This window comes from Silurus meridionalis, chromosome 11 (assembly GCF_014805685.1).
Source record: "Silurus meridionalis isolate SWU-2019-XX chromosome 11, ASM1480568v1, whole genome shotgun sequence".
In the NCBI taxonomy this organism is placed as follows: Eukaryota; Metazoa; Chordata; class Actinopteri; order Siluriformes; family Siluridae; genus Silurus; species Silurus meridionalis.
The window spans coordinates 6,820,253-6,841,416 of record NC_060894.1 but is presented as its reverse complement, the minus strand read 5'-3'; the positions used below and the strand labels follow the sequence as shown (position 1 = coordinate 6,841,416).

The following is a 21,164-nucleotide window of genomic DNA, read 5'->3' as shown; positions in this document are numbered from 1 at the left end:
TGGGCAAGGGGGATGTATAAATTTGGCTGGGGAGCATTTTGTTGGCACGGGTGCTACGCCCCTGTCTGCGTCATCACGAGTCGCCAGTCAGAGCTGTCTGTTTGGGTAAACCTTGCGGCCGGTGTTGGGTTGACGTGTTTCCTCGCGGCAGGTAAGTAAAACGGCTATAATACTTTTATTTCTTGTGGAAGACTGCGTAGGTAATTTCTATGCGTTTGTCTTAGTGTATAGTCCGAGATGAGCCGAAGAGAGAGAGGCGTTAATAATACCGACAGTGCCTGCCTTAACACATTGTACTATGGTGTGGTAGAGCTATTAAAGCGAGTGAGCCTACGGGTGCACAGAAGTGCTGTGTACGCGATTTCTGGGAAGACCCCACACACGGTATGTTTTAAGTTCTAACCATGCTACATTTCCAAATAGTGGGTTGTATTATCTTGTTAAATTGATTATAGATCGGTTGTCTCATCGGCGGTTCTTGTTCCCCCTGTGCACTATAATCTCAGATCTACGGAACGAGCCTGCAGCTTTCGGGCTTACCCTTATAGTAACCTGTGTTTCCGGATCACTCATCCCAAGGGTATGTGTCTTAAAGGTAATAAACGTTTCGCATGTATGGTGAGTTGTTTAACGTTTATTTTAATTTTATTACAGATTTGCGCTTCTATGGGTGACTAACGTGGAATTATAGCCCAGGAGGCGCTGTTGCTTTGCCTATAATTTAGCGTGTGTGTGTGTGTGTGTGTGTGTGTGTGTGTGTGTCTGAAGCTTATTGGTTGCTTTTGGGGTTTTGTGACCCTTTTTCTTTTGTGTTTACATTTAAATGTTAAAGGTTGGTTTTGCTTTCATTTAATGTTCCTTGAATTATTTTGTTATTATTTCTTTAATTTTGTATTGTGTAACTTGAGTTATTTTGTTTACCGAGGAGGGATTAATTTCCCTCTTTTCCCTTTTTGGGTCTTTTTTTTCCCTGTTTTTAGTTTTTTATATAGGAGGTGAAAGGCACAGTAAAGAGCTAAAGCTGCCCTCACCTCCTAGAGCTAAAGCTGCCCTCACCTCCTATGTGTTACTTGTGCACACTATTCATATGTTTGCGACTTGCACAGTATCCCATCAGTGGCCTTCTTGACTCTTCTTTTGTTTAACTCCATTCGTTTGTGGTTACAGGAGCTGAGTGCCGAAGGCGGGACGGATTGTTTTGATGGTTTTGCTTCACGAGTGCTGTGCTGGGTGCAGTGGTGTGTGTGAGTGTCTACACAGGTGCAACCAAAAGTTGTGTGGTGCTGTGGAGGCCGATTAGTGCCCTTGATCCCCGTTGTTACGCCTTGGCTCCTGCATTCACATCGATAAAGGTGTCCGATTATTGAAGTTATCTGTGTTATAGTTGAGTAATTTCTGTTTTTGGTTTTTCATTAGGTGCATCAGATACTTTTATCATTAATAAAAGAAATCCATACTAATTTTACCCACGTCTTCCGCTGATTCTTTGTACACGAACCTGTGTTGCCTAAGTGCAGTTATTTTCCTGGCCAAGTGCCAGGGTGGCGAGTCGCTACATTTTCTTCGTCAGCCCTCGGTGTGTCATGCCACATTTTGGCGTAGTCGGCAGGATACATGTTCATTTAGGTGAAGACGTGGGTATTTAGTTTTTTTTTTCTGTTAAGGGGAATTACAATTGGTTGGTGATTGTGTTTCTTTGTTATTGTTTTGTTGTGTTTAGTGTTTTTTAGGCAAAGCAGGAGTGTGGTGAGCAGCTTCCTCTATTTTTGTGACACCATCGTAGTGGTAAGTCGTGATTCTCAGAAATGGAAGAAGAACTTAGGGAACTTAGAGAATTGGTCGTCCAGTTGAGGGCGGATAATGAGCGTTTGCGCCAAGAAAGTGCTTTCGCGTTGCCTGGCCCCAGCGCATCATCTTCCCATGTGCCCGATCCAGAGCGGGTTGTGCCTCCTCCAGGCATTGCTGGTGCCAATCCATCCGAAAGATTTGTGTTTGTGCCTCGTGACCGGAAGTGTCCCCGGTTCAATGGTAGATCTGGTATTGGCATCAGTGAATGGATTGAGGAGGCGCAGGCTTGTATTCGGACCCGTCATTTATCGGTGGGCGAGCAGGCGTTCTTCCTTTTCGATCATTTAGAGGGGGAGGCCTGAGACGAAATCCGGTATCGTTCCGAGGCTGAACGAGGGGACCCGGAAAAGATTTTCTTTGCTCTACGTGAGGTTTTGTAGCCAGTCTGTCCCGTTTTCATATGGGATCCAATATGGTGTGCAGGGGGGTCAGCGTTCTGTTACAAATGAGTCTTCATCGTCTGAATTGCACGAATTACGAGAAATATTAAAAGCTCAACAGAATCAGTTAAATCAGCTGACTCAAAGTTTCGCCCAGTTTCAGGGCGTACGTTCGCGTAGTCATTCTCCGCGTTATGGACCGGGGGTTTGTAGGCGGTGTCATCAACCTGGCCATTTTGCCAGGGAGTGTAATTTGTTACTGCCAGCCAATTCGGCTTCTGATTCATCGTCTTCTGATCACTCGCGTCAGGACCCTACCACGTCGTCATTAGCGAGGGGGCAACGTCATCCAAGCCAGCCGTCTGGAAACTAGTGCCCGCCGGGCTGTTGAGCCACAGCTCGGCAGGGGTAATGAGGGGCTCGATGTCTCATTTAATGTCTGGCTGCCCACAATTGGTGGTCAGGATGGGAGGGGTTGGGGTGCCGTGCTTGATTGACACAGGCTCTATGGTGTCTACAATAACCGAGAGCTGTTTTTTAAGCCATTTTGAACCTTGGGGTCAAGAGCGTCTAAAACTTTGCCAATGGCTTCAACTGCGGGCAGCTAATGGGCTCGCTATTCCATATCTTGGTTATATGGAATTGGATGTTGAGCTGTGTGGTAAGATAGTGCCAGGGTGTGGGATATTGGTAGTAAAGGATCCCCGGCGTCGTGTGCTCAGGTCCCAGGAATACTGGGAATGAATGTGTTGAGCCGGTGTTACCAGGAACTGTTTGGTCAACATGGCCAAGCGTTGTTCGAATCTCCACCGGTGGTAGAGGTTCCTGATTTTGTGATGCAGGCTTTGCAGCAGTGCCACAAGGACACATGTCAGCCAGGACTTGGACAGGTAGGGCGAGTAAAGGTGCGAGGGCGTCGTCAGTGTCGTATTCCAGGTGGCACCATGAAGATTGTGGCTGCCACCTGTTCCGAACAGTACTCTCAGGGCACGGTGTTGTTTGAGCCGCTTGAGTCGGGACTCCCAGCTGGCCTTCTGGCCTCACCTGCCTTGGTGCCATCAGTTCGAGGTACAGTCTACATTCCAGTTGTAAATGTAGGATTGTTAGATGTGGTACTCTATCCAAATACCCTGCTGGGTACCCTACATGGGGTGTTTGTTGTAAGTTTGCCTCCGGGGGTCACTGAGGTGAAGGAGACCATTGCAATGGTAGGGGCTCAAGAGTGTGTGTTGGAACCTTCGCTACAGCAGTGGATTGATACGGTTGATTTATCCCCATTGGAGATTAAGGAGCAGGATAGGGTTAGGACCCTGTTACAGAAATATCAGTCTGTGTTTTCAGCTCATGAGAGTGACTTGGGCTGTACAAACTTGATTTCACGACATTCCCTTACAGATGACGTTCGGTTCGGCAGCGGTACAGGCGCTTGCCACCCTCAGAGTATGATGTAGTGAAAACGCATATTAACCAGCTGCTAGATGCCCAGATAATTAGAGAGCTCGAGCCCATATGCATCCCCTATCGTCCTGGTGAAAAAGAGGCGGTAGTCTCCGCATGTGCGTTGACTACCGTCAGTTGAATCAAAGACCAGGAGGGACGTTTCCGCTGCCTCGTATCGAGGAAACGTTAGACGCATTGACCGGGGCCCGCTGGTTCTCTACTTTGGATTTGGCTAGCGGTTACAACCAAGTTCCAGTCACTGAGGGGGATAAGTCCAAGACAGCTTTCTGTACGCCATTTGGGTTATTTGAGTGGAACAGGATGCCGTTTGGGCTTTGTAATGCTCCCAGCACTTTCCAGCGTTTGATGGAAAGATTGTTTGGGGACCAACGGCATCAGTCCTTGCTGTTATACCTGGACGACATTGTGGTTTTCTCCTCCTCAGTGACTCAACATCTGGAACGGTTGGAGGTAGTTTTGGGTCGATTGAAGCGGGAAGGGCTTAAAGCTAAGCTGGAGAAGTGTGTGTTTTTCCAAGAACAGGTAAAGTATTTGGGTCATGTGGTATCTTCTCAGGGGGTTGCCACGGATCCAAGTAAAGTGGAGGTAGTGGCTAGTTGGGCCTGTCCAGGAAGTGCTACAGAGCTCCGTTCATTTTTAGGGTTTGCCAGCTATTACCGCCGCTTTGTAGAGGGGTTTGCCAGGGTGGCAGCCCCCCTACATAAGCTAGTGGCAGAGTTTGCTGGGGGCAAGCGTAAAAGAGTAGTGGGTCCAGGGTTTGCGGTGCTTGGACTGAACAATGTCAAAGGGTTTTGACACCCTGCGGAGAAGCTTACCACTTCCCCTATTTTGGCATATGCTGACTTTTCTTTGCCTTTTATTCTTGAGATAGATGCAAGTTTCCAAGGGTTGGGGGCTGTTCTGTCCCAGGAACAGGAGGGAAAAGTTCGACCTATTGCCTTTGCCAGCCGTAGCCTGCGACCCACTGAGCGCAATTCTGCAAACTACAGCTCTATGAAATTGGAGTTTTTGGCGCTTAAGTGGGCAATGACCGAAAAATTCAGGGAGTATTTGTGGGGGCAAAAGTGCATTGTTTTTACAGATAACAACCCGTTGAGCCATTTGTCATCAGCGAAGCTGGGGGCCACCGAACAGCGTTGGGCTGCACAGCTTGCTGTTTTTGATTTTGAAATTCGGTACAGGCCGGGTAAGAGTAATGGTAATGCTGATGCCCTTTCCCGGCAGTTCCCAATTGATAGTGGGGAAGTAGGGCAGTTCGTACCAGTTACTGTGCTTCCTGCATCAATACAACAAGCTGCAGGAATAGAGCCTATGCATCAGGCAACTCAAGCGGCCCTTAGGGTCTTCCCGAGCTATTCCGCGGCTGACCTCAGGGCACTGCAGGACGTTGACCCAGACATTGGGGGTGTGGGGCGTCTCTGGCGCAGTAAAAACTTTTCAGGTCCAGACGAACGGAAAGTACTGTCCAAGAATAGTCTAATTTTGCTCCGCCAGTGGGATCGACTGGTGGAACGAGGAGGAGTTCTTTATCGTCGGGTTTTCCGTCCCGATGGGAGAGAAATCCTTCAAGTTCTTTTGCCATCTGTGTTAAGAGCTGAGGTCTTGAGGGGTTACACCAGGAGCATGGACACCAGGGCATTGAGCGAGCGACCGAGTTGGTCCGGCAGCGTTGCTACTGGCCTGGTATGTCCGGTACGGTGGCCAGATGGTGTAAGGAATGTGACCGTTGTCAATCCGCCAAGGGGGTACAGCCAGTGGCCTCTAGTTTTATGGGGCACTTGTTGGCTTCTAGGCCCAATGAGATCTTGGCTGTGGATTTTACCGTGTTGGAGCCAACCAGTGCAGGTTTGGAGAATGTGCGGGTGATCACAGATGTGTTCACCAAATATACCCTGGCGGTGCCTACACGGGATCAGCAGGCAGAGACAGTGGCCCAAGTGTTAGTGGTGGAGTTGTTCTGTAAGTTTGGGGTCCCTGGTCGTATACATTCTGACCAGGGCCGCAATTTTGAGTCTTTATTAATACAAAAGCTCTGTGGGTTGTATGGGGTGGAGAAGTCGCGAACAACCCCCTACCATCCTGCAGGGAATGGTCAGTGTGAAAGGTTTAACAGGACTTTGCATAACCTTTTGCGCACATTGCCCCCATCGAGTAAGCGGGATTGGGCTGCATGTCTCCCGCAGGTCCTGTTTAGTTATAACACTACCCCCCATCAATCCACTGGTGAGTCACCATACTACTTGATGTTTGGCCAAGAGACTCGGTTACCCGTTGACTTTTTGTTAGGTAAGGTAGAGGAGACTTCCGAGGGAAAAGTGCATGAGTGGGTTGTAGAGCATCAAACCCGGTTGCAGGTGGCTTCGAGGGGCACGTGAACACTTGAGAGTTGTTGCGGAATGCCGTAAGGCACGGCATGACTCACAAGTGCGAGATGCACCACTGGGGGAGGGTCAACTGGTTTATCTCCGCGATTTTGGCGTGAGAGGTCGGTCAAAAATCCGAGATCTGTGGAGCCCATTGGTGTACCAAGTTGTGAGAGCCCCTACGAAAGGAGGCTCGGTGTACTCTATTGCCCCTGTGGATGATTTAGATAAGGTAAGGCAAGTACATCGCTCCTTATTGAAAATCAGAATTCAGCAAGATTCTGGTGATGTACCTGCTCAGGACCCTGAGGCCATATTGGCTCCGGATGAGCAGGCACCTGAGGAGTCTGAACTGGGAGATTTATGGGTTGTAGTATCTGGGCCCCCAGTGACCGAGGAGGTTAGTGTCCCAGTAGACTTGGGCGGTGTAGACCCTCCTAGTGGTGAGGTGGTGGTGGCCCCACCTAACTTGGGTCAGCCCGTTGGGGATGAGCTAATTCCAAGGCCAGAGGGTTTGTATGATAGGACCGTGCGACGAAGTAGTCGAACTACAGCTGGCCAACATTCTAATGTCCACCACCTTCCACGATCTGTGGGGGGGTTTGATACGGCGGATGGAGCATCTAGGGCTATTTCAGTACTGTTTAGGCCCTGGGATTAAGGGGTGTTCATCGTCGGGGCGACGATGCAGAAGCGGGGGGGAGATTGTGATAAGATTGGCGAGTCCCTTCCTGCTTCCGGATTAGTCGGTTGAGGTGCTCAGTGATTGTCCTATCATTGGGCAAGGGGGATGTATAAATTTGGCTGGGGAGCATTTTGTTGGCACGGGTGCTACGCCCCTGTCTGCGTCATCACGAGTCGCCAGTCAGAGCTGTCTGTTTGGGTAAACCTTGCGGCCGGTGTTGGGTTGACGTGTTTCCTCGCGGCAGGTAAGTAAAACGGCTATAATACTTTTATTTCTTGTGGAAGACTGCGTAGGTAATTTGTATGCGTTTGTGTTAGTGTATAGTCCGAGGTGAGCCGAAGAGAGAGAGAGCGGCGTTAATAATACCGACAGTGCCTGCCTTAACACATTGTACTATGGTGTGGTAGAGCTATTAAAGCGAGTGAGCCTACGGGTGCACAGAAGTGCTGTGTCTGTGATTTCTGGAAGACCCCACACGGTATGTTTTAAGTTCTAACCGTGCTACATTTCCAAATAGTGGGTTGTATTATCTTGTTAAATTGATTATAGATCGGTTGTCTCATCGGCGGTTCTTGTTCCCCCTGTGCACTATAATCTCAGATCTACGGAACGAGCCTGCAGCTTTCGGGCTTACCCTTATAGTAACCTGTGTTTCCGGATCACTCATCCCAAGGGTATGTGTCTTAAAGGTAATAAACGTTTCGCATGTATGGTGAGTTGTTTAACGTTTATTTTAATTTTATTACAGATTTGCGCTTCTATGGGTGACTAACGTGGAATTATCGCCCAGGAGGCGCTGTTGCTTTGCCTATAATTTAGCGTGTGTGTGTGTGTGTGTGTTTGTGTGTGTCTGAAGCTTATTGGTTGCTTTTGGGGTTTTGTGGCCCTTTTTCTTTTGTGTTTATATTTAAATGTTAAAGGTTGGTTTTGCTTTCATTTAATGTTCCTTGAATTATTTTGTTATTATTTCTTTCATTTTGTATTGTGTAACTTGAGTTATTTTGTTTACCGAGGAGGGATTAATATCCCTCTTTTCCCTTTTTGGGTCTTTTTTTTCCCTGTTTTTAGTTTTTTATATAGGAGGTGAAAGGCACAGTAAAGAGCTAAAGCTGCCCTCACCTCCTATGTGTTACTTGTGCACACTATTCATATGTTTGCGACTTGCACAGTATCCCATCAGTGGCCTTCTTGACTCTTCTTTTGTGTAACTCCATTCGTTTGTGGTTACAGGAGCTGAGTGCCGAAGGCGGGGCGGATTGTGGTGGTGGTTTTGCTTCACGAGTGCTGTGCTGGGTGCAGTGGTGTGTGTGAGTGTCTACACAGGTGCAACCAAAAGTTGTGTGGTGCTGTGGAGGCCGATTAGTGCCCTTGATCCCCGTTGTTACGCCTTGGCTCCTGCATTCACATCGATAAAGGTGTCCGATTATTGAAGTTATCTGTGTTATAGTTGAGTAATTTCTGTTTTTGGTTTTTCATTAGGTGCATCAGATACTTTTATCATTAATAAAAGAAATCCATACTAATTTTACCCACGTCTTCCGCTGATTCTTTGTACACGAACCTGTGTTGCCTAAGTGCAAGTTATTTTCCCTGGCCAAATGCCAGGGTGGCGTAGTCGCTACATTTTCTTTCGTCAGCCCTCGGTGTGTCATGCCACATATATATATATATATATATATATATATATATATATATATATATATATATATATATATATATATAAGAAGAATTCATCAGGAAGTATACTAGACACAGAGTTTAATTTATATGAGTTAAAGAGAGCACTTGTGGGGGTCAAGCGTATGTTTCCAGGCAAGGACGATATATGCTATGAGATGATAACGCATTTATTGGACTTATCTTACATTTACATTTACATTTACATTTGCGGCATTTAGCAGACGCCCTTATCCAGAGCGACATACAAACGTGCTTTAAATCTCTAGTAGTGAATAAATCTACACTGGTATGCAAGAATACAAACTCTCTTTGAGTATGATTCTAAGACTTTTTAACAAAACATGGGAATCAGGGAGTTTGCCTGCAGATTGGAAGCATGGGGTAGTAGGGCCTATAGCCAAACCAGTGAAAGACCACTCTCAGCCAATTAACTGTAGACCTATTGCGCTGACATCAAATTTAAAACATCAAACATCAAACAAGTTTGATGATGGAACGAATGATTATGAATAGATTGACTTATGTAATTGAAAGCAGAAACATTTTCTCAGCATGTTAGAGTGGATTTAGAAAAGGGACAAATACGATGGATGCAATATTGTGTTTCAAATTAATAAAGAAGTACTAGTGGGAGTGTTTTTTGATGTAGAAAAAGCTTATGATATGCTGTGGAAAGAAGAGCTCTTGATGAACTGGAAAGTTTGAAAGTTGATGGAAGGATGTATAAATGGATTATGAGTTTCTTATTTGGAAGAACGATTCAAGTAAGAGGGACTGCTTTATCTCAGATCCTTCCAATTGAAAATGGAACTCCCCAGGGAAGTGTGAGCAGCAATATATTTTTTTATTTATTTAATGATTAACGACATCTATCATACTGTAGATACTGGAATAGGAAGGTCATTATACGCTAATGATGGAGCACTATGGAAAAGAGGGTGAAATGCTCTATTTGTAAAAAAAATAGGATTCAAAAAACAGTAAATAAGGTGGAGAATTGGACAAATAGTTGGGGTTTTCTGTGGCAAAAACGCAAGTGGTGTGTTTTTCGAAAAAGAAGAATATTCCAAGCTTGAATATTGAAATGTATGGTTATAAGTTGGAACAAGTAAATGTAGTAAGGTTTTTGGGAATGTGGATGAATTTTAAATTACATTTTAGAACACATATTCAGAAATTGATAAAAAAAAAAAAAAAAGGAATGAATGTATTAAGGTACTTGTCAGGAGTAGAATGAGTGACTTGTCAGTCATTGAAAATAATTTATTGTGCTGTGATTAGGTCAAAGATTGACTATGGATGTTTAATATACAGTTCTGCAAACAAAACAATACTTAAAAAGATTAAGGTAATACAAAATCAAGCTTTGCGAATTTGCTGTGGTGCATTTAGATCATCCCCGATAGCCGAAATGGGAGAATTGCCCCTAGAACTGCGCAGGTTCCAGCTGAGACTAAGCTACTGGTATGGTGCAAAGGGACATCTGGAAAATTATCCAGTTAGATTGATTTTGAAAGAATGTTGGGAGTATGAGTACAGAGAACTAACAAGCTTTGGTTGGGTAGTACGGAAGGAGGTGAACAAGTTGGAGTTGAAAAATCATTAAATTGCTATACCAGCAATACTCCTTTGGTTGTTTCCTATACCTGTAATAGATTTTACAAGTTAAGAAAATAATGAGTAATCCGGGGATGAATATACCAACTGAATTAGCAGTTCAACAGCATATTACACTAGAGTATTATGCTGCACTACAGGTATTTACCGATGGTTTTAAGGATCCAGAATCTGAAAGGACTACAGCAGCAGTATATGTCCCTGCTTTTAAGACAAAGATTGCAAAAAGACTATTAGACCAAGTGTCAGTTTTTGCTACCGAACTTTTAGCTATCATACTAGCCCTACGCTGGATTGAAGAAGTCCAACCAGAAAGAACTGTGATTTGTAGTGATTTAATGGCTGCTCTCACTAGTCTAAAAAGTGGAAAAAACCCGAAGCAAGGCAAGACTTAATATTTGAAATCTTACAAAGTCTGTTTAGAATTAGGCAGCTGAGGGTGAAAGTAATTTTCTTTGGGTACCTGCTCATGTTGGTGTGGATGGAAATGAAACGGTGGACTTGCTAGCAAAGAAAGCATTGAATCATTCACAGATAGACATTAAGCTAGCTTTGAGTAGAGCTGAATTCAAGACAGTGATTTCATCTGAAGTATGTAAAAAATGGCAGGAAGTATGGCATAGTGTGGCTAAAGGAAGACATATCGTCCAGATACAGGAGAATGTTGGAAACGAGAGGAAAAGATTGGGAAATAGAAAAAAGGATGTCATCATCACAAGATTAAGAATTGGACATACTGCATTAAACCATAGTCTGTTTAGAATAGGTAAGCATGAATCGGGAGAATGTGACAAGTGTGGGGAATTGGAAACAGTGAGGCACATTCTTAATAAATGTCCTGCATATGAAAGGGACAGATTTCAGTTAATTCAGGAATTAGGGTGGATAGGAGTAGACAATATTTCTCTAAAGGTACTTTTGGGAAGCGAGTATGGGCAATCGAGAACTCAAGAATTGTTATTTAAATACCTAAAAAAATACAGGAACAATAGACAGAATTTAGGTTTTAATTTCCCTTTTTTTGTGTGTTTTTTTCTTTCTTTTCTTCCAAATCAGTTCGCTCCACACTCCAGATCAGTAGGTGGAGGTAATGCACCTTTGGTTGGTCTGCCAAACAGCCATAAAACACTACAAGAAGAAGAAGAAGAAGAACAATTTAAAAGATCCTGCAGTACACAGGGTGCCCACAGACCAACAGGCTGCACAAGAAGCAAAAGATACAAGTAAGTGTGTTGTGGTTACTTTTTATATCATTTTACAGTGTAAATAGTAGTCAGTCAGTAAGTGGCTCAGATTTGTCTTGTATATTTCAAGAGTTTTGTTTCAATTGCAAGCAATATTTGTGTGAATGTGTGGTGACTGATTTCTACAATTCTGTGCCCACTGGTATAAATGAATATAGACACCCAGTGTTCCCATGACTGGTTCCTAATAACTGCAAAAAAAATGACTTTTTCATATTCACTGACTTGCAAATGAATTGTTTAGTTAAAAATGCCCTCCAAATGTTGCATACTCCAGTTCAGTAATCCATTAAAATGTTACTTTCTAACCCCTCTCTCATGCTAAATATATTATCTCTCTCTTTCTTCTTCTTCCTTTGGCTTCACCCATTAGGGGTCGCCACAGCGGATCATCCGTCTCCATACCATCCTGTCCTCTACATCTGCCTCTTTCATGCCAACTACTTGCGTGTCTTCCCTCACCACATCCATATACCTCCTCCTTGGCCTTCCTCTTTTCCTCCTTCCTGGTGGCTCCATCCTCAGCATTCTTCTACCAATATAAATAATGTCCCACCTCTGCACATGTCCAAACCTCAATCTCGCCTCCCTCACCTTGTCACCAAAACATCCTACATGGGCTGTCCCGCTAATAAACTCATTTCTAATCTTGTCCATCCTCGTCACTCCCAACGAAAACCTCAACTTCAGCTCTGCTATCTCCAGTGCTGCCTCCTGTCTTTTACTCAATGCCACTGTCTCTAAACCATACATCATCGCAGGTCTCACCACAGCCCTATAAACTTTCCCTTTCACTCTTGCAGATACCCTTCTATCACATATCACTCCTGCCACTCTACTCCACCTACTCCACCCTGCCTGCACTCTTTTTTGACTTTTCTCTATTACACTCTCCATTACTTTGCACTGTTGACACCAGGTACCTGAACTCCTCCACCTCTTCTCCCTGCAACCGCACCACTCCACTGCCCTTCCTCTCATTCACACACATGTACTCTGTCTTACTCCAACTGACTTTCATTCTTCTTCTCTCCAGCACATACCTCCACCTCTCCAGGCTCTTCTCAACCTGCTCACTACTCGCCACAAATCACAATATCATCCCCAAACATCATAGTCCAGGGAGACTCCTGTCTGACCTCATCAGTCAACCTGTCCATCACCACTGCAAACAGGAAAGGGCTCAGGACTGATCCTTTATGCAGTCCAACCTTAACCTTGAACCAGTCTGTCATTCCTACTGCACACTTCACTGCTGTCACACTGTTCTCATACATGTCCTGCACCACACTTGCATACTTCTGACACACCTGACTTCCTCATACAATACCACAACTCCTCTCTTTGCACTCTGTCGTAAGCTTGTTCTAAATCCACAAATACACAATGCAATTCCTTCTGTCCTTCTCTATACTTCTCAATCAACATTCTCAAAGCAAATTAGGCATCTGTGGTGCTCTTCCTCTGCATAAAACCATACTGTTGCTCACAGATGGTCACCTCTTCTCTCAGCCTGGCTTTCACTACTCTTTCCGATAACTTCATGGTTTGACTGATCAACTTAATTCCCCTATAGTTACTGCAGGTCTGCACATCTCCCTTGTGCTTTAAGATCAGTCCCAGCACACTCCTTCTCCATTCCTCAGGCATTCTCTCACCTTTCAAAATCCTGTTAAACAATCTGGTTAAAAACTCCACTGCCATCTCACCTAAACATCTCCATGCTTCTATGGTATGTCATCTGGTCCAACCACTAACCGTCCTAATTGCTGCTCTCACTTCCTCCTTACTAATCCTATCCACTTCCTGCTTCACCAACTTCATCATCCAACCTTCTCTCTCTCTCTCGCTCACTCATTTTCCTCGTTCATCACCTGCTCAAAATGCTCCCTCCACCTTCTCAACACACTCTCCTCACTAATCAACACATTTCCTTTTCCATCGTTTATTGCTCTAACTTGCAGCACATCCTTCCCAGCTCGGTCTCTCTGCCTGGCCAATCGGTACAAATCCTTTTCTCCTTCCTTACTGTCCAACCTCTCGTACAGCTCCTCATATGCCTTTTCCTTGGCTTTTGCCACATCCCTCTTTACCTGCTGCCGCATCTGATTGTACTCCTGCCTACTTTTGATCACAAATGTTGAGCTCAGTAGCTCCTACTTTTATACCAAAGACTGTTAAAAGAACATTTACTTAGAATCTTATACTCCAGTGCTCATGTTGGTTCTCACTCTCCAGTGTTCTGTATTGTTGAAAGATTTATGATCAAACTCTTGATGTCACCCAAATGAGGATGGGTTCACTTTTTGAGTCTGATTCCTCTCAAGGTTTCCTCATTACATCTAAGGGAGTTTTTCCTTGCCACAGTCGCCATGGCTTGCTCATCAGGGATAAATGCACACCATTCACCTTGACTGTCGATTTCTGTAAAGCTGCTTTGAGACAATGTCTGTTGTGAAAAGCGCTATACAAATAAACTTGACTTGACTACTTTTCTCACCACTCTGTCGATCCCACTTCTGTTTTGCCAACCTCTTTCTCCTTATGCTCTCCTGCACTTCCTCATTCCACCACCACGTCTTTGTATTCCTTTCTATTTCCAGGTGTCGGACCAAGTACTTTTCTAGCTGCCTCGCTCATCACTTCTGCAGTAGTTACCCAATCATCCAGCACCTTTTCACCACCACCGAGCCCCTGTCTGACCCCTTCCCTGAATCTCATAATACACTCTTCCTCCTTTAGTTTCCACCTTCAGTTTCCACCATCTTCTTTCAGTCCTCACTCTCCTCCTCTTCTTCTCCAAAACTATCCTACAGACCACCATCCGATGCTGCCTAGCTACGCTGTCCTCTGCCAACACCTTACACTCTTCAATCTCCTTCAGGTTGCATCTCCTAAATAGAACATAGTCCACCTGTGTGCACCTTCCTCCACTCTAAGTCACCCTATGATCCTCCTTCTTCTTAAAATATGTATTCACCACTGCCACTTCTATCCTTTTAGCAAAATTTACCACCATCTGCCCTTCCACATTCCTCTCCTTAAAACCATACCTACCCATCACCTCTGTTCCCTTCACCTACGTGCCCATTAAAGTCTGCCCCAATCACCAATCGTTCTCTTCTAGGTACACCATCTACCACGTCATCTAATTCACTCCAGAATCTTTCCTTCTCCTCCATCTCACAGCCAACTTGTGGAGCATAGGCAATGATGGCATTTATAATCACCCCTTTAACTTCCAGCTTCATGTTCATCACCCTATCAGAAACTCTCTTTACCTGCACTACACTCTTTTTGTACTCTTCTTTCAGAATCACCTCCACACCATGATAGAACCGTTTAAAACCACCTCCAATGTTCCTGGCCTTACTCCTTTTCCACTTGGTCTCCAGAACACACAACATATCTACCTTTCTCCTCTCCATCATATCAGCTACCTCTCTCCCTTTAACAGTCATAGTACCAACCTGAACCTCCACTCTACTACACTTCTCCTTTTCCTGCCATCTCTGTAGACGTCTTCCTCCTCTCCTTCTCCTCTTTCGGCCAACAGTAGCCCAATTTCCACCGGTACCCTGTTGGCCAACGATACCTGTGGCAGTCGTTGGTAACCTGGGCCTTGACCGATCTGGTATGAAATTCTTATTTGTGATCCGCATGTTCGATTTGGCATGTTTTACGCTGTATGCCCTTCCTAACGCAGCCCTCCCCATTGATCCGGGCTTGGGACCAGCAGTAAGAGTGCACTGGCTTATGCCTCCCTAATGGCTGGTTTATATAAATATAAATATATAAAACATAAAAAGAACAGGTACAAAAAGCCTGTCCTAGGAACCAAGTTACTAATGTTGGTGTCCACACAGACTTATTACTGTGTTTGCGCACCGGAAGGCAGCATTTAATGTTCATTCCTGCATGATAGTCAAGTCAAGTCAAGTTTATTTCTATAGCGCTTTTTACAACAGACATTGTCTCAAAGCAGCTTTACAGAAATCAACAGTCAAGTTGAATGGTGTGCATTTATCCCTGATGAGCAAGCTGTGGCAAGGAAAAAACTCCCTTAGATGTTATGAGGAAGAATCCTTGAGAGGAACCAGACTCAAAAGGGGAGCCCATCCTCATTTGGGTGGCATCAAGAGTTTGATCAGAAATCTTTCAACAATACAGAACACTGGAGAGTGAGAACCAACATGAGTACCGGAGTATAAGATTCTAAGTAAATGTTCTTTCTACAGTCTTTGGTATAAAAGTAGGAGCTACTGAGCTCAACATTTGTGATCACAGATCCAGCAACAGCTTCTCCATGCCAGAGACTTTAAACACTTCAGGAGGTCTAATGTCAAAACTCCACACATGTAGTGGGATCCAATTAGCAATGGTACGTCTCTAGATGGTACGGGATGTTTGCGAGTTTAGCATCTACTTCTTTAACGTCCATAATCTTCACGAGGTGGGACGTGACTGGAGCTGGCCAAACCTCAGGAAGCCTCGGGGTGGGGAGAGAAAGAGAAGCAGTGGAGAGAAATTGGCGTAGCTGCTGTTCATGATATTAACAGCACAAGTTGATAATGTGCATGTGATCAGATGTTCTGGAGCACAAGGTTATGACGTGAGACGTATGTTATGTGTAGGCTTTGCTAAAAAGATGCCTAACACCATGTTCATACAGACATCATTGCCATAAGACGATTGTTGCAGGTGACCCCAACTGCTTTAATAAAGGCTAATCTGGGAAGAATCTCTCATTGTCTGATTTTCTGACCGGAATCCTGTCGATATTTGGCCACCTAAACCAGTTTAATCTAGAGGGGTAGCATTACTCCCTCACATAAATTGACAGGTAACGGGTCTACAGGCTTGTCAAAATTGCACATCATGGCATTGTTTAAAGACAACAAATTTGTAACTGAAAGTCTGTATTAAGAAAATAAATATAACACAACAGTTTGTCTAAATCATTAATTTTCAAGGTTTTCTAATATTTTGTGTGATTTTTATGTGGAAAAAACAAATAAAGCCTATTGTGATGGTAAATTTTGTTTTTAATATGAAAATACCTCCATCAGTAAAATTAAAAGAAAAGGTTGGATTCTTTTTTTTTTTTTTTTTGCACAGGGGGCCAAAACTCAAAGCACACTTTAGGTCGCGGGTTTCACAAATATGGTCTAAACATTAATGATGTATTTTGTAATAACGTAAGTAGTAAATAGCTAGCTATATTTTGAAGGTATGTCAGGTGTGAAATTGCCTCTATGTAGTATTATCAGCACATGTACAATATATTAGTTATGTGTTCTAATGCATACACTTGGACAAACACTGAGCTTGTGTTTAATGTCAATAAAACAGAATCTTCTTTTGAAAGATACTTCCCAGCTAAGCTTTCTTTTCTCCAAGGTGACGGCTGTTCCTGATTTTCTGAAAAAGAAGATAAAAATGCAGAGTCAATTGAATGATCATGAAATATATTTGGAATCATTTGAGCTGTTTTTGGTGAATTCTAGTGAACACCAGTTCATAATAGAATTTATCCATACAGTTCTTCCAGACATCCTGGCCAGGTATGCACTGCAAATACATACATACATGCATACATACCAGTGGCGGGCTGTGCATTTGGTACCTGGGCCTTCAGTGGGGATGTACCCGTCTTAATCCACCTCTTAATACCACCACTATCACGTCGCAATTATGGAACCCATCAATACAATACAAAAACGCAATATAACAACGCGTGGTATTACAGAGAGAGAGGCATTTCACATATGGAGGGTAAATACCATTTTACTAACGCAAGAAACCCAGTTCAGGCAACTCCAAACCTCTACACTACCACCGCAACTGTGCAACTACATCATCTGGAGCAGATCAGAATCAATATTTGTTTAATACAACAAAAACAAAAAATCTAAATGAAATACAACCTACTCACCAGAGATGCAGACTCATACTTTGCACTGCTTCTCAGAGGCTGTAATCCAGTGGTACCGCTCTTATTCACTGGTCTGGAAGTGGCGAACAAACCCTTTCCCGGGATGAGACAAGCTATCTAGCTTCAGGGTTGGTCGACCTCTCCTAGCCGTCTGATTTTGTCTGAGACCAAATCAATTTCTCTTCCTCTGTAGACATAAAAAAAAAAAAAAGTCTAACTTTAATGAACTAATGTGTGCAGCGCGCTACACGTTTTGCCAGTCAAACTTGGCTGTAACAGTTTCCTTCTTACCAAGCAATCAGAGGACCGAAAAATGCTCAGTATTCTCGGCCAGCTAGCTGACACTGTGAGGCGACATTGAAATATGATTGGTTAAAAAACAATGCTATTTATTAAGATTATGGTAAAAACGCCAGCAGAACAGTCTTTGAAGGCCCTGGGCAGATTAGATTGACATGGCAACACACAGAGGCTTCTCAAAAACATTTTACAAACACAGACTGGAAGCAGTGCAGCCAAGAGAAACGTAACAAAATAAAGAGAATAAACTGTTGGGAATAAATGAATACAATTTCATGGAACAAATATTTAGAATTTAGCTTGTAAATGTTGGTCAGTTCTTCGGATAGTGTTTAGGCCAGCAGAGAAGGCTTTGCTGGTCATGTTATTAGACAGCTATTGATTTTGAACTGCTCCAGATGATGTAGGTGCACAGTTGCGGTGGTAGTGTAGAGGTTTAAAGTTGTCCTAACTAGGTTTCTTGCTTTAGTAAAATGTGCTCTTCCTCCATATGTGAAATGCCTCTCTCTGTAATGCTACGCATTGTTGTTATGCATTTTTGTATAGTATTGATGGTTTATATAATTGCAACGTGATAGTGGTGGTATTAGGAGTTGGATTAAGTCGGGTACGTCCCCAATGAAGGCCCAGGTAACAAATGCACACTGCTTCTCTGACACACTTAACTTCCTTATACAATACCACAACTCCTCTCTCGGCTCCCTGTCACACATTTTCTCTAAATCCACAAACACGCAATGCAACTCCTTCCTGCTTTCTCTATACTTCTCAATCAATATTCTTAAAGCAAATACTGCATTGTGGTGCTTTTCCTCAGCATGTACTATTGCTCACTACAGTTCTGCAATACAAAATAATACACAATCTCTCTCTTTGTTCTTTCTGCTTTGTGCAGAATTGGAGCAGGAAAAAACACTCTGAACATGATGGGACTGGGAAGCGGCGCAGGTATAACTCGTTTATCAATCTACACTGTATGAACAAACATTGTGGGCACCCGGCCATGTGAGCTGATTAAACACCCCATTTGAGATTCCTGCTGTTATAATAATCTCCACTCTTCTGGCAAGATATGTCACTAGATGTTGGCGTGAAATTTACGGTTAGGGAGTGGTCCAATCTCATAGCAGGCCACTCAAGATTTTCTACTCCCAACCCATGTAAATAATATCTTCATTAAGTTTGTCATGCTGGAACAGGTTTGGCCTCTAAAGTGAGGGGAAATTAAATGCTACCGAATCCAAAGACATTTTATAATTGTGTGGCACTAATATTGTGGTAACAGTTTAAGGAAGAACCACATATGGCTGGAATGGATCTGATGCCCCAATACTTTTGTCCATATAGTGTATGTTATTAGTATTCAGTATTGGCATTATCTGTATTAAAATTTTCTATCTTGCTCCAGGTGAGATCGATCTGGAAATTCTTAAAGTGCTGCATGAAAAGCATCCAGATGCCAAAATAAAGGTTGAGGTGGTTGAACCTAGCTACGCCATGCTTAACAAGTATAAAAGTAAGAAGAGACACATATTTGTTCTATGTTGTAATTTACCATCCGGGTGTTAATGTGCAACAGGATGAAAGCTATAGCCAGAGCTTTAACATATTTCTGGTTAAATGTGTTTAGCAAAGTGAATCTATATTCAATATTGTCAAATGAATAGTATTTTGTTATAAAACCATCGCAAAATTCTTTATACATGTGCACTTATTTCAAACTTGAAATGATCTTATTCCTTTTAGCAGATAATTTTGCATCATTTTAGAAATAATGCTAAAAAAAAAAATTTCTCAATTCTGCCAACAATACAAATAAATCCATGCCTGAAATAATAAAAAAAAGTTTCACAGTTAAATGACTTGGAATCATACTGTGTGCTAAGGGTGTAACCACATTTGCATGTGAGCATGGTGTGTGTGTGTGTGTGTCTCATTTAATGACCTTTTTATATTTTCTTCTAGCTTCATTATCAAAGATGCCAGGCTTTGATTATGCCACCTTCAGTTGGAATGAAATGACCGCAAAAGACTTTGAGAACAAACTGATGAAGGAAAACTCTGATAAAAAAATGCACTTGATTAACATGATACAGGTTCGTATATGCATGTCTGACTAGTCCAACAAGTGTTCTTATCAGCAAAAGGGGCAATCATGGCTTTCCTTTGTATGTGTGAATCACAATGGCACTATGTCATTTTACAGGTATCTGATAAGATGTATCTGTTTTGTTCTTGACCAGCTGTCTGCCATTTGTTTTCATCAGTCATTTTATTTATTAAAAATAAAAAGAGGGGATGAGTAGAGGAGTAATGATTGTAGTCAACATTATGTGAACAAAAGAACATTGAGATTTCGTTTACAAACTATTTTTCACAGATGCTTTACTATGTGAAGGATCCAGAGGCCACACTTTCCTTCTACCAAAGTTTACTGCACAAAGGTGGCAAAGTCCTTGTCATTCTGCTTACAGGTAAGCATGTACAGCTTCACTTTAACCCAATAGGCAAGAACACTTTGAAGTGAGACCTTTTCTAAGGCATTGAATCCCCTGTAGATGAGAGTGCATGGGCCAGGCTTACGAAAACCTTCCAAAATCAGCTGTATAAGGACGGAATTGTTGACACTCTTACATCCGGAGATATCAAAAGCTTTCTGGATTCCAAAAAAATTCCCTACCAAAACTACAAGCTCCAATCCCTGTTAGACATCACTCAGTGTTTCATACCTGGAAATGAAAAAGGAGAGCAGCTACTCAGTAGCCTGACTGAGATAATCGACTTCGGTAAGAACGCACCTCCAGAGCTGAAGAAAGAGGTGCTGGACTTCCTTAAAAATCCAGAAAACTACCAAGAAGTGAACAATAGGATCCTGTTCGATTGCAGCACGGAGGCCTTAGTGATCGATGCTTAGGTCCAGAGCTTACAGATACTTAGCAGGGGAAAAGCACTTGTCTAACAGCTGGTAAAAAAGATGAGGAATAAGAATTGACTATAAATATCTAATCAGCTTTATTATTCAGCCTTTAAATCCATTACTCAACTAAATCCCCGTTTTATTTTTTGCACTGTAAGAAATGGAAGAATTTGGAATAAATGAATGAACATTTCTTGCATGTCAGGAAGCGGTAGCTCACTGATTAAAGCTCTGAGTTATTGCATGGAAAGCCAGGCGGGGGTGTGGGAGTGGGGGTTTAACAGTGAGGTAACAGTTACCTCAAATATTAAACCCTGTGCTGTTAATCCACATGAATACATTTACCAGCATGTTGTTTTTTTCCCCCCTTGTACTTTTTTCAAAAAGTGTCGCATATAATTTGAAAACAATTAAATTCCATTCAAGTAAAGTACAACATTGCAGGTGCTGTTTTTATTGCTATATCACACACGCACGCACGCGCAAAAGATTTTGACTTTTTATACTTCCTGATTGTGTGAACTGTATAAACTTTTAGTGTTGGGGCCACTTTGTCAACATAGTTTTTGCAATATTCAATCTGTTTTTCAGACTTCATAAAAGCTTTTGTAAATCTCACTGCCTCTTAAGTAATGGGAATAAAGACTGAGATCGCAATATCTCCAACTAGGGTACACCTATAATTGAAAATATCCAAATTACACAAATACATATATACATTGGATATAAAAAAC

At 43.0% G+C, this 21,164-nt stretch overlaps 1 protein-coding gene across 1 annotated transcript; it reads left to right on the top strand.

Annotated features, from left to right (window-relative positions):
• The first annotated feature begins 11,110 nt into the window (after positions 1-11,110).
• On the top strand, positions 11,111-20,863 carry LOC124393633 (histamine N-methyltransferase-like). The gene is made up of 7 exons (XM_046861578.1): positions 11,111-11,257; positions 16,679-16,842; positions 18,409-18,461; positions 18,922-19,029; positions 19,479-19,609; positions 19,894-19,987; positions 20,072-20,863. Exons 2-7 carry the CDS (start codon positions 16,718-16,720, stop codon positions 20,425-20,427), a joined length of 867 nt encoding a protein of 288 aa, XP_046717534.1. The 5' UTR covers positions 11,111-11,257; positions 16,679-16,717; the 3' UTR covers positions 20,428-20,863.
• The last annotated feature ends 301 nt before the right edge of the window (positions 20,864-21,164 follow it).